At 37.0% G+C, this 15,273-nt stretch overlaps 1 protein-coding gene across 1 annotated transcript; it reads right to left on the minus strand.

The window, feature by feature from the left end:
• Positions 1 to 11,089: 11,089 nt before the first annotated feature.
• Positions 11,090 to 12,717, minus strand: LOC121249137 (NAC domain-containing protein 43-like). The gene is made up of 3 exons (XM_041147838.1): positions 12,392 to 12,717; positions 11,934 to 12,202; positions 11,090 to 11,850 (listed from the first exon to the last, which is right to left on the minus strand). Exons 1-3 carry the CDS (start codon positions 12,573 to 12,575, stop codon positions 11,152 to 11,154), a joined length of 1,152 nt encoding a protein of 383 aa, XP_041003772.1. The 5' UTR covers positions 12,576 to 12,717; the 3' UTR covers positions 11,090 to 11,151.
• Positions 12,718 to 15,273: the final 2,556 nt, after the last annotated feature.

Consider the following 15,273-nt stretch of genomic DNA (forward strand, 5'->3'; position numbering starts at 1 on the left):
AGGGGTTTTCATGAAGTTCAGATTTTACATGTCAACCGGATGGGTAATGTAGCAGCTCACCAATTAGCAAGAAATGCATGGAATGTTGAGGATATTGTAATGTGGTGGGGCTCTTGTCCTTCTTTTATATCACAATTTGTATGGCTTGATAGAAACAATGTCTTGTAAGGACTTTATTATTTGAAATGAATGAATGAATTATTGGTTATAAAAAAAAATAAAAATAAAAAAAAAAGATTGAGAATTGAAATTAAAAAACAGTAGATATATTAACTAATATTGTTCATTATATATAATAAAAATAAAGTACAAAATATGATAAAATTTTGTAAACAACACTCAGATCAATGTGTTGTTCACAAATCATGTTGTGCGGAACTCCTCAATCAATGTCGTGACCTTCTCATTTAGAATATTGACAAGATGGGAAATCTCAGCGATAGTCTTCTCTACAGCCGCGATCTATCTATCGATCTATCAGTCGATATGCACAATAAGATCTGAGATCACCACCTCAACCCAAGGCGGCTGCGCATACCTCGTAGATTTACTCTTTGGCGGCTAACTAGTACTCCCAATATGGGGAGCAACACTTGGCTTTGATTGGGTCGGAGAAACAAGATTTGGGACAGGACCAGGCTGAATTCGAGCATGCCTCTTCCCCTGTCCAATGCTCCGATGGTGTGTGGTAATGTCGATGGGGCTCATTTGGTCTGTATTCCACTCCTCCACCTCCATCTTGGGTTGCACACTTCGGGCCAATAATAGCTTGGTAATGAGGACTCCATATTGGAGGTTGTCCGTGGAGATAACGCTCGCCTCGTAACAGATCCTCTCAAAAATACGAAATGGCAAGTCAATAGAATCTCCACATGCCACTCATATAAGGAACTTTGTGCGTTTCTGGCTAAATGTGGCATTATGTCCCACATGATTTACATTTGTTACAACAATAAGATGCAACATGTGAAAAAAATGAAGGAGTTGTACCTGGCTGAAGGAGTTCTTCCTATCAATTTGGTCTTGGTCACTGCCAGTGAGGATGTAGAAATCCTCATCTCGGTTGTCATCCTCCTCATCAGTATCCCTAGTCTCAGATCGATCAATTGGGCCAGCAGATGATGCAGAAGTGCATACATCTGCATCTAATCGGGATCCATCCATAGGCTGAGCATCTCCTGCAATCGATATCTTAGTTATGCGACGGATCCCAAGAAGCTCTGCGATGACATCCGCCGAGACCTCGAATTGAACATCACGTACTGTCACGGTGTGAGAGGATGCATCCTTAGGCATGGAGCACATCTGCATATAAAACTCCTGAACCATTGAGGTATATGTTACCTCTCAATGTGTAGATACTCATCTAGCCTGTCGTCTCGAATATATCTTGAATGCTCTTTTGCTCCTATATGAGTTTGTGGAACTAGTTGATCATGACCTCTCATTTATGCATCACTATTCAAGCCCCGATTCGGGACGTATGTGTCATCGCTTGATCCTTCCCTCCCCCTTTTCATAGTTGTCAGAAGATGAGTCATATCTGGAAAGAAAGAAAAAAAAAATTGAGCAATATTAATATTATGATGTATATTATGTACTGTAATCTAAATTATTTCTAGTACACGTTCGAACGTAAAATATCACGTTTGAAGGATAAGCTTATAGGTGTGAACATTTTGGTTATTACGTTTGCACGTTAGATTTATTTGATATAAGCATTCCAACGTAAGATGACAAACATTCGAACGGGACAGCTAAAATACATGTTTGAACGTAAAAAAACATATCACGTTCGCATGTGAGGAAGCTGTTGGACGTATTTAATAATACGTGCGAATGTACATAACTATTAGTTCGAACGTATATTTTGTTTATTGCAACTGAAAGGTTTTATATTCACACGAATTATAAATAACGTTCACACGTTATATTAACGTTTGCACGTACTGCTCAAGAATTTGAACGATCATACGTGCGAAAGTTACAAACATACATTCGCATGTAAAATATACATTCGCATGCATACTCAATACTTTCGCACGTATCGTAGCACATTTGCATGTTACATGATGAATGTGCGAATGTTACTATCATCTTCCTCATTTGGTATGTATAACATTCGAACGTGAGAATCTAACGTTCGAACGTTATGAGACAAAAATGGCTGAGTCGACTCAGCCATTCCCTGACACCTCAAACACAATGAAAGTGGCTAGAAGCCACTGTAGAAATGAAGTATAAATTTCAAGAAAACTTTATATGGTGGTGGTTTGGCCATTGACAATTCGTGATGGCCAAAAGATAAAGATGAAGGTCCGGCCACCAATGAGTTTCTGAAACCACTGAAACTTCCATTAAACATTAAAAAAAAAAAAAAAAAATGTGCCCAAAAGTTAAAGAGGGATGCTTACCTATTTTGTGACGTTTGTGGTAGAGTTTGACGGCGGCGGTGGCGACGACGATGCAAATAGCGGTATGTGACGGAGGCTAAGGATTGATTTTTGAGAGAGATGTGAGTTGTGTCGTTTCACGTTCGGACTTGAGCTTTTATACACTTAACGTTCAAACGTTTAATAGTTAACATGCGAACGTCAATTGATGAGAGAGAGACATCCGAATATTTCAATTATAACTTCCAAACGTTCAATTACTTAATTCCCGTTACATGCGAACGTTATCTTAGTATGTGTGAACGCTTGTACTTAATGCCCGATACATGCAAACGTTATGTTGATACACTCGAGAGTCTCTAGAATAAATTTTTTATAATTCATACTAAATAATATATTATATATACACTACACTTATGCACTATGCACTAGTATATATACAATATATATTAGTCTAGTGTTTTTAATTAGTTTAATAAAGTGTAATTAACAACTAATTTTGTTGTCTAGCATATTATAAGCTAATAATATATGCTATATTAATAACACTATGTACTAGAATATAAGTTATACTAGCACATAGTGCACTAGTATAGTATATATACTATATATATATTAGTCTAGTGTTGTTAATTAGTTTAATAAAGTGTAATTAACAATTTATTTTATTATCTAGCATATTATAAGCTAATAATATATGCTATATTAATAACACTATGTATTAGCATATAAGTTATACTAATACATAGTGCACTAGTATAGTATATATCCTATATATATTAGTCTAATAATGTTAATTAGTTTAATAAAGTGTAATCAACAACTAATTTTGTTGTCTAGCATATTATAAGCTAATAATATATGCTATACTAATAACATTATATACTAGTATATAAATTATACTAGTACATAGGGCACTAGTATAGTATATATAGTATATATATTAGTCTAATGTTGTTAATTAGTATAATAAAGTGTAATAACAACTAATTTTGTTGTCTAGCATATTATAAGCTAATAATATATGCTATACTAATAACATTATGTACTAATATAATTGATTTACTAGTACATAATGCACTAGTATAGTATATATACTATATATACTAGTCTAGTGTTGTTATGTAATTAATAACATTAATCTTATTAACAATTAATGTTGTATACTAACATACTATAAGCGAATAATATATAAATATATAAATATATAAACAACTATCGTTATATAAATCATTATTGTTTAAAAAATATATAAATATGTGAATTACGTTCTAATATTTTGTATTGATGTGCGAACGTGGATTTACATGTGCGAACATTTTGAAAAATTTGGCGATATATTTTCATGCTTTATTTGTAAGAGAAATTGAGATATTTACGTTAGAACGTGTATACTTAACGTTCTAATGTAGATGCATGGAAGTGTGAACGTAAAGCCTAGATGTGCGAACATGAATGGAAAAATGGCATGATCTTTCACATGTGAATTATGGGTCACCCACCTGTGAAATTATTAACAAAACGTGTGAATGTTTCGAATTATATGTCCGAACTTAATCCGCGTGATTTGTGCTTATTGTGGGATTATTAACGAAATGTTCACACGTGAACTATTGTACATTCAAACATTTGTGAGTGTTGAAAATTAGGCGGTTCTTTTAGTTTGAACCACAATTTCATGTAACATGCAAACGTACGACATTACGTTCGCACGTTTTAACGCATAAACAATCTAAACGTTCGAATGATGATAATTGATACATGCGAATGACAAACTAACATCTGAATGTTAAAATTTATATGTTCAAACTCTTCTCCTTTAACATTCGAATGTTACATCAAACGTCATTGAGTTAACGTTCGAACGTTATTACGTTCTAACATAAATATCACTCGTGCGAAGTTGAAACAACGAATGTCAATTTTTTTTACGTGCGAACCTTAATCAATTGGGTTAACGTTCAAACATCGGTTTATACATGCGAATGTTACTTTCTATGATGGGTTTTAAATGTCATAAAAAACCATCACATTCGAACGTTACATCTCACAGAAGGCTTCCTTTAAACGTCACACCTTTTAAGTGACAGTCTCAAACCTTTACAAAAAAATATTTGTGACTGTTTGCTTATTTTTGGTGACAGTTTTGTCTGTCACAAAAACTAAATTCTGTTGTAGTATGCATGGGTATGTTCCATGCTATTCTTCTTCTGTTGGTTGTTAATTAATTTTGGACTTTTGAGTTTTCTATAAACATTTTTAGAGGTTTTAACATCATTATAACAAGGTGTGAACTTAGTGTGAACTTATAATTATTTCAAGATATATATATATATATATATATATAATATAGATAACAATGAGCTGTAGGAATAATCCAGATCTTATATTATTACATCCACGTACACGTATTGGTCCTTAAATTTGTCATTTGATATATACCTATAGCTATTGGTACATGATACTAGATATATGATTCCCCATCGTCAATCAGAAAAATAACATGCAGTTTGTAATGAAGATTAATTACTTGACGAGGTGCTCTTAATTAAAAAAGAATCATGGGCTTAGGGATTTGATGTTCTTTGAACTCTTTGTAACAAGAATTGCACACATGTCCTGAGCATCACAAAGTTCCTCTAGCAAGAATCGAAGATAGTAGGTGGATATAGGAAACCGATCAATATATCAAGGCGATGATCTTGATCATGATCAGTTAAATATTACATCTAGCATACAGGTTAGGCTATGTCCGTAAATTATTTATCCCCATATATCTTTGAAATCTCAAACCAAAGATAGCGAATTTCCTTGTCGAGTTAGTTCCAACCAGCACGAAAGGCGTAACGATCTATGAATGAGGTAAAAATAATCCAAATATACCAAGTGGCCTAGTCCATCAAAGGACAATCATTAGGAGGCAAATGAGGAAAATAAAGGAAGGGGACAAGATGAAAAGGAAAGGCAAGGTGCTAGAGAAAAGAAAAGAAAGGAGAATAAAGCAAGTCAGACACGCAAGAAGAGACATAAATCTATCATTCCTCACTACTCCCAAGAGCCATGATAAAAAGGATCAAATCAGATGAAAAATGGGACTTCCAATGTAACATTCCAATGAAAGACCCAAACTACATAACCTATATTCCAAAAGGACTAGTCAATGATACAATTGGAGCTCTATTGTAACCTTATAAAGAGCAAGAACTTCTCATTCCCAAGCAATGTGGGATCCTATACACTACCTACTCTTATTATTATCATGTGGGGTATCACAATCTCTCCTCCTTAAATGCCCGACGTCCTCGTCGGACCCATTCGTTGTAGGTGGCATGACTCAAGTCCTATATTTTTGGTTGTGATAGGTTTTGATACAATTTGTAAAGCTCCAATGGAAGACCCAAACAACATGACCTATACTCCAAAAGGACTAGTTAAAGATACAATTGGAGTCCCATTGAAACTTTATAAAGAACAAAAACTACTCTTTCCAAAGCAATGTGGGATCTCATATACTGTCTACTCTTATCCTTATCATATAGGGAATCACATCCAGACTTCTGAGCGAGGATTATGAGAATACAAAGATCATCTTTAATCTCGAGATGAGAGCTCCTAAAAGATTATATTTTTCAGAAAAAAGAATTTTCGACGTCCATTGTACATAGAGAATTGAATGGCCATGAGAAACTGTAAAATATTCATATTATAGTGGACTTGCCCTCGAAACGACTCATGGACGTAGGACCTATGCTGAACCACATAAATCTGTGTTTTCATCTGTATTTATATTTTTTGTATTCTTTTTCTATTTATTATTATGAATGTACGTACGGGTACTGTATCGACACCTCGAATTGCCCCCATGGGCTTCAGACCACTTCATCAAGACCCGAACAAATCACTGTGGTCAAGAATAACTTTTTCTCCCGTTCCGGCCTGTTATGCAATTTTTAGCATTAACAATTGTTGTTGTTTGTGGGATCGACTTATTCTTTACATTAGAAGTAGGAGAATGATGATTTTATGGCATGAGGAATCACCTCCAAAGGAGTAGATAAGATTCCCCTCACATTTTCATATGTTATTATTTTTATCACTTTGGATAATACTAATAAAAAAAAAAGAGAGAAGAAGTGAGCAAGAAAACCCTTCGCCTATACTGTAAAGAAGATCATGCACTTACAATGTATAAAACACATACATCTAATGCCCGGGAAGGAAAGTTTCTCAGTGAAGAAAGGTCCCTTGCCCCAACTGCACTGTGCATGATGCCATGCATAGAGGCGCACTGAGATATGGGTAGGAACACTGTGCACGTAAGTGCACATAAGTGCACAATGTATATAACACGAAACCCAGAACCCACTATGCATGGCATGCTTAGTCCTGTACGTAATGGGTCATGCTCCCGTGGGCCCAAAGACTCGTGGTGGTAGTGGGCTAACTGTCCGCCACCCCCTTTCGGATGGTTGGATCTGCGTCTGACCACTCCCCTGAATGGCCTATCATGGTTGAAAAAAGTTCTCCAGTCAAATCTTCACCACCGCATGTCCTTGTAGTAAGCAGGAAAATCCATGTAAGGACTCTCTCCCTTACGATGAGCCACCATCCTACACCCTAGTGATGGCCAAGAGCTAGAGAAATCGCCTTTGGTTGCTACTGCTACTATCGCCGGAATCTCCTCCATCTGCCGTCACCTTTTTTCGTCGTCGGAGGCCTTGCGGGTCGCAGAGTTCCTCGCCACCTCCAGTAAAGCTTGCCACCAGAGCTGCTCACGCCACAACATGCTGGCAAGGCTTGGTCTTGTGTGAAGATGCACGGCGGGCACAACTACTCGACCATCGGCATTTTCTGTCTCTAACACAAAACTCCTCACCCATGGAAATTACCCACCAACAGTTCGCCATCCTTGTGCTGGGCTATTAACTTAGGTGGGCAACCATTTCGGCATATCTTTGCTTGCCCTGACGAAACTTGCACTGGGAAACAGAAGGTCCCGGTGGAGGCTTTCTTGCTGGACTGACGACATTAGATACACCAACACGAGCAAAAGGCTTCATGCTGTGGCTAGATAGGAGGTTCAACCAGGCTTTCTCAGCAACACCGTTGCCTAGCCATGGAGAGTTCCTTGGTCACAGAGAAATTCCAAGTCACGAAACATTGCCTGACAACTTTGGTTTCCTGGCCCCGAAGCAGTTGCTTGAACTTAATTTCTTAGCTACAACAATGTTACACGACCATCGCCTTCCTCAGGCATATGGAGTCTTGCTCAACCTCTGATGTCTGGTCCTACTTGCCCAGCCAAAATGTTCTCGGACATCCTTTCCTTGGCCACATGGAATTTTACTCGGAGTTCCTCGGCCACAAAAAGATGCCTGAGCACTGAGAGTTTGTCAACCACACGTTGCATGTCCCATGAAATGGTCCATGCTTCTTACTTGCCCATAGTGACGGTCCTTAGCCACACAGACCATTATTCATTCTTAGTGATTTGCTTGACCATGACCAACCTCGGACACTAGTCCCTCGGCCTCAGTAGTGTTCTCGACCATCACCTTCCTCAGAGGGAGTTTCTTGGCCACAGAGTGGATGATCTAAAATTGTTCGTCCATAGTCCAGACTTGGAATACAAATGCTTGTGCATTCAATGTAGATGGTTCAAAGCTCTTGTAAGATTCGGGAGCTTGTTGCAGTGCAACAAGATGGTCTTACCATATCAAACCAACATCCGAAAAGTGGTTTTGTCAAGACTGTGGATCTCTCATGGGGTTCACAACATTACCGTCATGGTTGAGGTTATTACAAAGTTCATTGGTCAGGCTGATCAGAATCTTTGTAATGAGATGAAAATTCAAAAATTGAGCCACCTGAGGTGTACGAGCCTCCAAGAAAGAAAACGTACAAGAATTATATAAAAACGAATAATCCCTATTGCTACAAAAATGCTCAAAGGCCGAACAGTTTCTCCTTGCAAAATTCATTTAGCAGCGAACAATCTAGATCGAGGGAGAATTGAAAGCAGCAGCTAAATTGCTCCAATTTGTCTCTCTCAAACTTTCACTTTAAATTTCCTTTTCACTAATAAATTTGATTTTTGGAGACTTTTGCCACAAAAACTCCTCGAGGATTCACGGGAATCCTAGTGTTAGCACACCCTAGGAACATACTTTGCTAGAAATCACCAGCATGGCATGAGAAATTGACTACAAAGCCCCTCCCGGGTACCGTTCTAGTGTCTTAAATTTGTTTTCGTCATAATAGACTACTTGGTAGAGCGGGAAGCCTGAACCATCAACATTGCCAAAACATGGCTGTCCACAAATCTTGCATGTGCACCTCAAGCCTTCACATGCTAGGAGAATGACTCAGGTTTGCAAATCTCAAACTTTCAATTTGGATTATCTACACTGACCCGTTTGGTTTATGTGGAAACAGTCCCTTCATTACTTGACCCTCGCGCAAAGAAAAGTTGAGTCACTGTACTTGCCGTGAACAATGGGCAGTGATAGTCCCTTGACTGCTCGAGCCTCACATAAACAAAAGTCGAGTCACTAGACTAGCCGTGAACAACGGGCGGTGCCCGACCCTTGCACAAACAAAAGTCGAGTCATTGGACTCGCAGAGGAACGAGCAGTGATAGTCCCTCGACTGCTCGACCCTCGCGCAAACAAAAGTCGCATGCCCTTGTACTCGCACTTGGACAGCAACACTAGCACAACATCTTCTCTAGGAAATGCAGAGTGTTCACAATTGTGCCACAACTGCCGCCAGCAGGCTACCTCAGGGAAAAAGCCTCCAAGCTGCACAACCCCCTCATGTGGGTTACCTTTGGGAACAAGTTGACAGGCTCAAAAACTGCCTAAGATGGACCCAAGGGGTCGACGAGCTCCTTGACCACTTAGTGCAGGTTAATACAAACAAATTCTAATGTCAATACCAAAATGAAAACACCAACAACAATTCACATCAAGGGGAAAAACTCCGCTTACGCTATAAAAAAAAGTACGGAAGAATATATGCTCTTTCCTAAAGATAAATAGTCTCATGTAATCTATCAGACAAATGTTTATATAAACAAACTCAATGCTGAGTCTCTTGACTCGTTGCAAACAACGATGATGACAGTTCCTTAACCATGGACTTATGCGCTGTGCTGAATTACATAAATTTGTGTGTTTACATCTTTATTTATATTTCTAGTATTCTTTTCCTATTTAATGTTATGGATGTATGTATAACATGTATGTATCGACACCCCGAATTGCTCCCATGGGTTTCAGACTGCTTCATCAAGACCTGATAAAATAACTACGGGTTAGGAATGATTTTTTCTCTCATTCCGGTCTATTGTGCAATTTGTTCCATTAACAATCTTGGCAGTATCTTGGAGAGACACGGTCAATTAGACAGCAAACTTTTTCAGAACTAGTTAGGAATGGGCGCATTTTCAGGCACACCAGTCAGAGCTATCCGACCCGTTCGATGCCATTTTTTTCCAATTCATCACCATGCGACATTGTTGTTAACTTAATAACTGCATAAGCTGTGTTGAAACCTTTTAATAAAAGAAGTCATTGAAAGGTCTGATCAAGTCTAGATCATGAAGTCAACAAATGTTTAGTAGTGTACGTATAATCGTTTAATACTTCATTAAGTACCGAAGAAAGAGAGTATTGATGATCAGTACTCATGTCCAAGTTATCATCACGACCAAATAATTATCATGACCGATTGAATGAACCAATTCTTCGCATGTTGAAGGCAGACGATCCTGGCTTCAAAGATCATGGGATATATCAAAAGATCAGGGTCATGTACGTCAGTAGCTCCAATTCTTCGTTTTTCTAAGTTGGGGGAAGGACTTCATCTATAATTTGTTGTCTTTCCTAACTTGGGTTTTGGTACGTTGATCATGACAGATCAAACGTCAGAAGTATAATCTTATTTATTAAAAGAAAACCACAATTCTCATAACTACTTATATTAAAGAAAAAAGTCGGAAATAAGTATATATGATCATTCTGGCCTGTGTGTTAATATCTTTTTAGTTTGATCTCGGGAACATGCACTAGAATAGCTGTTAGGTGCAACAGTCCTATGAAATAGTACCTACGAGTCGACTCCGTGAATTTGGTCATCAAAACCAGTTTAGTTTGCTTTTTTCCTGAGGGTTAGGGTCTGAACAAATATGAAAAGCCTAGCTACTTTCTTTCTTTGATTCTCTTTTGACTACGGTTAAAGCTGGCAGAATGAGGACTGATCTCTTCTATATATCTTTATGATCTCCGTGAGTGTTGGATAGTTATGCATGTGTTGTGCGGAGCCCATACATGTTCCTGATCACTCTGTTTTAGTTATAGTGCAGCATGGACCACCCGATTTTCATCAGCACATTCCACGAACAAAACCGACAAATCACGTGACTTAAAAAAAGGTAATCGATTGCTAAGCAAATGATCATATTCTTGATCATCTTAGAAGATTAAAAAGGCAGTCTTATAATTGCAGATTGCTAACAGGACTAGCTTCTAGATGGCCATGCATTTTTGAAGAATAATGGTAGACATAGTGATTATTAACTGAAGATAATGATTGACAATGGCATCCCATCTAAAAACTTTTCAGCTTTATTATATATATATATATATCATCGATCACAGATATGTATAACTCTGTGTAATAATAAGCCTCTGACGACTGTCCAGGAACTTTATTATAATAAGACTACACATTATGCATATAGAAGATTATAATTCCGTTATACCCGAAAATTCCACAGGTCGATTTCGCTGTTGTAGTCCTGCCTTGGAACATGGTAGAATCTGTTAATGGAAGATGATGATGATCGAAGGGTTGGAAACTCGAGATGATCATCATGATGATGATCATGAGTGCAATAACCCATGTTGGGGTCATCAAAGCTGACTAATTGCTTAAAATCCTCTGGTAATTGGTCATTGAGCTGAGAAGCAACAAGCCTATCAAGGGCTGCCCAGTTTGTGACGGCAGGAGCTGAGTCCATTTTGTAATCCAAGTTGGGATCAGTTTCACTCACCTGTTTGATGACTAACCCTTTATCATTTTCTGCAATCATCTCTGGATTATTAATGAGTTGATAATGATTTTTACCGCAGCTGGAGTTTGGACTCTCTAAGCTCGGTAGTTTCATGAATCTCTCATATTGGTAGCAATGCTTCATGCCTGCGTTGTCGATGGGTTGGAATATTGTACCACTTTTCGAATCTTTCTCTAATTCCTTGCTGGAGTTTTCCATGTATTGGAGTATTTGCTCCAAGGCTCCCTCATCACAAGAATCAAACATCTGCTGGGTTCTGGTTTCAGCAGTGATGGATGAAATACTGGGGCTGTCTAGGGTTTTGTGGTGACTTTTCTTCCGGAATATACGGCACACCACCCATCCCTCCTCTTGAATTGCCTCTCCCATAGTATTGGAGATCTTTAAAGAATTAGCAATGACTTTGATCAGTAAAGCGCGCAAGTCTAAAAAAGTAAGAAATCTAAGGAAAAATGGCTTACAATATTGGTGTCCGTGATGTTATCGTCCAGTCTATATTCGTGCATGATCCAGTCTGATTTGAGTCCATGGGGGGCTCGGCCTCTGTAAAAAACTAAAGTCTTCCTCATTCCAATACGCCTACCATTGCTGGATATGACCTTGTCACGGCCGGTGGCCTTCCAGAATCCGGCAGCAGTTGCACGATTAGTGCGCGTCCCTGTGGGATACTTCTTGTCTTTGTGGCTAAAGAAGTACCAATCGTTTTGAGGGGTGGTTCCTATTTTACAAATCTCTTCAAGAACATCCAAACAAGCCCAACATCATTTGAAGAAACACATTGAAATAATAATTAATAAGCTAAGTTCACATTTATATAATTCTGAATATATATGCTGCTAAAAAAATGCAATAAACAGTACTGTTGCAAAGGAAAAATGAAAGAAAATAAAGAGAAATGGGCCATGAATATTTGAGCCATTACCTCGTATATCCCATGGCTCAGACTTATTGAGATCGACTTCACGGATTACGTCTAGGTCAATCTTTTCATATGAAACCTTCTTCCTCAAATAGTACTGCAAGAGCTCCTCTTCCGTTGGATGAAATCTGAAGCCGGGAGGGACTTGGGATCGTCCATTTACTGATATGCTCATGTTCTCTGGCATTGAGATCACAAGTTAATGTTTAGACAAACACAAAGATAGAATTCAAAGAGGGACAAGAATCCAGACAAACTAGGATGTTGAGGAAAAACTAAAAACCAGTAAGACTCGGTGTACTCAAATGAGTATGTAGAGGGCTATATATATCTGTTTTGTTTCCATGATCAGGCTCCCATTGGCATACATATATATATATGTATAGATTCAAGTGGGGCTACATTTACTATGCTCCGAGAAGAGCCACCTACCTACATAGATTGAGAAAGGATACTGTGTTTGGCTGATTGCTTTGGGCCCCATATTGATTGCTAATGCCACACTAATTGTCGCGTTGTTAATTTTAAATAAAAATGTATCCCATGGATGACTTGACACACGACGAGGTATATATATATATATGCAAATGAGATCGAACATTTGCTGCATACATACAAGTATAGCATGCATGGGGCCGGGTCCATGCAGAAAAGGCACATTGTGGGCAACTAAAGAGTGTAATTATAAGCTGGGCGCACACCAACATCCTGATCAACCTCGACCCTCGACCATTATATATAGATCTCTCTCTCTCTCTCTCTCTCCCTCGTTTGGCTTCCATGCGCAACCACCGCAACAATAAAAAGATGATGGGGGTAGGGATTGCGCTTTCATGGCCCGTTAGATGGGAAGAAAATATATTTGATCGATGGGGACAAGTCGTACAGGAATCAAGCTTTGGGAGTTGCTCCTTAGCTTTTGTTCTATATATTTTCTGTATCTCCCGCGCGTTTTATTATTTGTTTTCTATGTACATGCTTGGATAGGCAGATCGGGGATACGTATATAAACTAGTACTTAAGCTTAGTTATCTATATATAGAGCCTGCCACTATATATTAGAATAATAAGTTATCAGGTATTAATAAATAAATTTTCACAACTGATCAGAGAGAGGGGATCTTCCATTAATCTGTGGTGTAGTTATTTGATGAATAATTAGTTGCCAAAGGAGAGTATATATATAATGAAAAAATCTATTCTCAAGCCTATCATATGTAAAGCACACCTAGTAATTATAAAGTATTTAAATGTGATAATTTGATTTATAAGATAAATTTTAAAATTTAGATCTTACAAATCAACTGATCTTACTATTTAAACGATATGAATTGTGTTATCTACACACTAACTTGAGAATAGAATAACTCATATAAGTTGATTGGAGGATAGATCTTGTTTACTCTATACTGATTAAGGATAAATTATATTAGAAGTTGGTGTATTGCTTATATATCATGATTTAATTTGTAAGAGAAATTTAAAAAATTGAAAATTGAAAATTAAATTATGCATGCCACGTTGAAGTATGAATGGTGCATTCTTCACACTAGCTTGCAAATAGAAGTATCTTGTTTCTAAATGGCACAAGTTCTAATGAAAAACAAAAGTCTAGGTAATTTCCTAAAATGTAATCCATTCTATAAATATATTATATTAGGGCTGTACAAAAATTAGAAAATCCAACTTCAGCGCCCACCGTTGGAGTTGGAGTTCCGATAAAATGGAGACGAAGTTTTTCTTTTTTGCATTTAAAGTCGGAGTTGGAGTCGGATTTGTTGTCTGACTAACTCCTACTCCAATTCCGACTCTGTCTTTAATAAAATTAGGTATTGTTTATATGTTTTTCATATATGCTCATATAAAAAAGTTTAGAACTTAGATAGTTAAATTGAAGAATATTAATAGACTAATATTCAATTTGATAATTGTTAAAGAATAATATTAATAGACAAATAATCAATTATATGGACATATTACACATCATAGTATCACCATCATACATATTACATATATTAGGGTAGATGAAACTTGAGTAGCTAATAGTGAGTCATGTACCATGTACTACCATGTATATGTTATAAGAATATTTTTATTATCTACATTCTAACATAGTAAAGTGTAGCTAGTTTTAATATAATATTTGGCTTGTATTTGAATGGCTGGTTGTGTATTCTATTTGTAATTTATTTAGCAGTGAATGATTGGATGATGCATATTGACATTGGACCATGATGGCTCATGGTTGCTCTTACTTCTTTGTTATTATTTGGGGGCTTGGGTGTTAGCTTGGGTCTTGGCCGGCTAGATGGTTGAACAATCATTTTATTGTTTTTAGTTGATTTAGGAGTTTGAGACTCTAATATGAAATTATGAATAATGGTATATCAATAATAGCCTAAAGGTTTTAATTTCTTTAAATTCTTATTTTTATTTTTCAGGTTTGAATAGCATATGAAATATATTTTAGTTATATTTTTTATTTTTTCATATCTAAAATCTGTCTTTTTTTGTAATATTTTTAGTAAACTTGAAACTTGAAAGCCCCCCCCCCAAAAAAAAAAAAAAAAACTATTATATGTAAAGTCTTGTTTAAAAATGAGCTCAATATGAAGCAAAAATAGAGCCCAAATTCGACTTCAATTCGATAAGTCAGAGTCAAATTTCCTAGACACCGACTCTGACTCAGTTGGTGCTGAGCCCTATTATATATGATTAGATGATATTTACAGTTATCAGTGGACTCCATATCTGTATATATGTAGCATTAGTACTATATATATATATATATATATATATATATATATTGAAGAGGTTAAGTCCATTAGTTAAATGCAAAACTATAATATTCTTATATATAGTTTTCAAATTAGACGTTTATTTTA

Source organism: Juglans microcarpa x Juglans regia, chromosome 1D, assembly GCF_004785595.1.
Source record: "Juglans microcarpa x Juglans regia isolate MS1-56 chromosome 1D, Jm3101_v1.0, whole genome shotgun sequence".
NCBI lineage: Eukaryota > Viridiplantae > Streptophyta > Magnoliopsida > Fagales > Juglandaceae > Juglans > Juglans microcarpa x Juglans regia.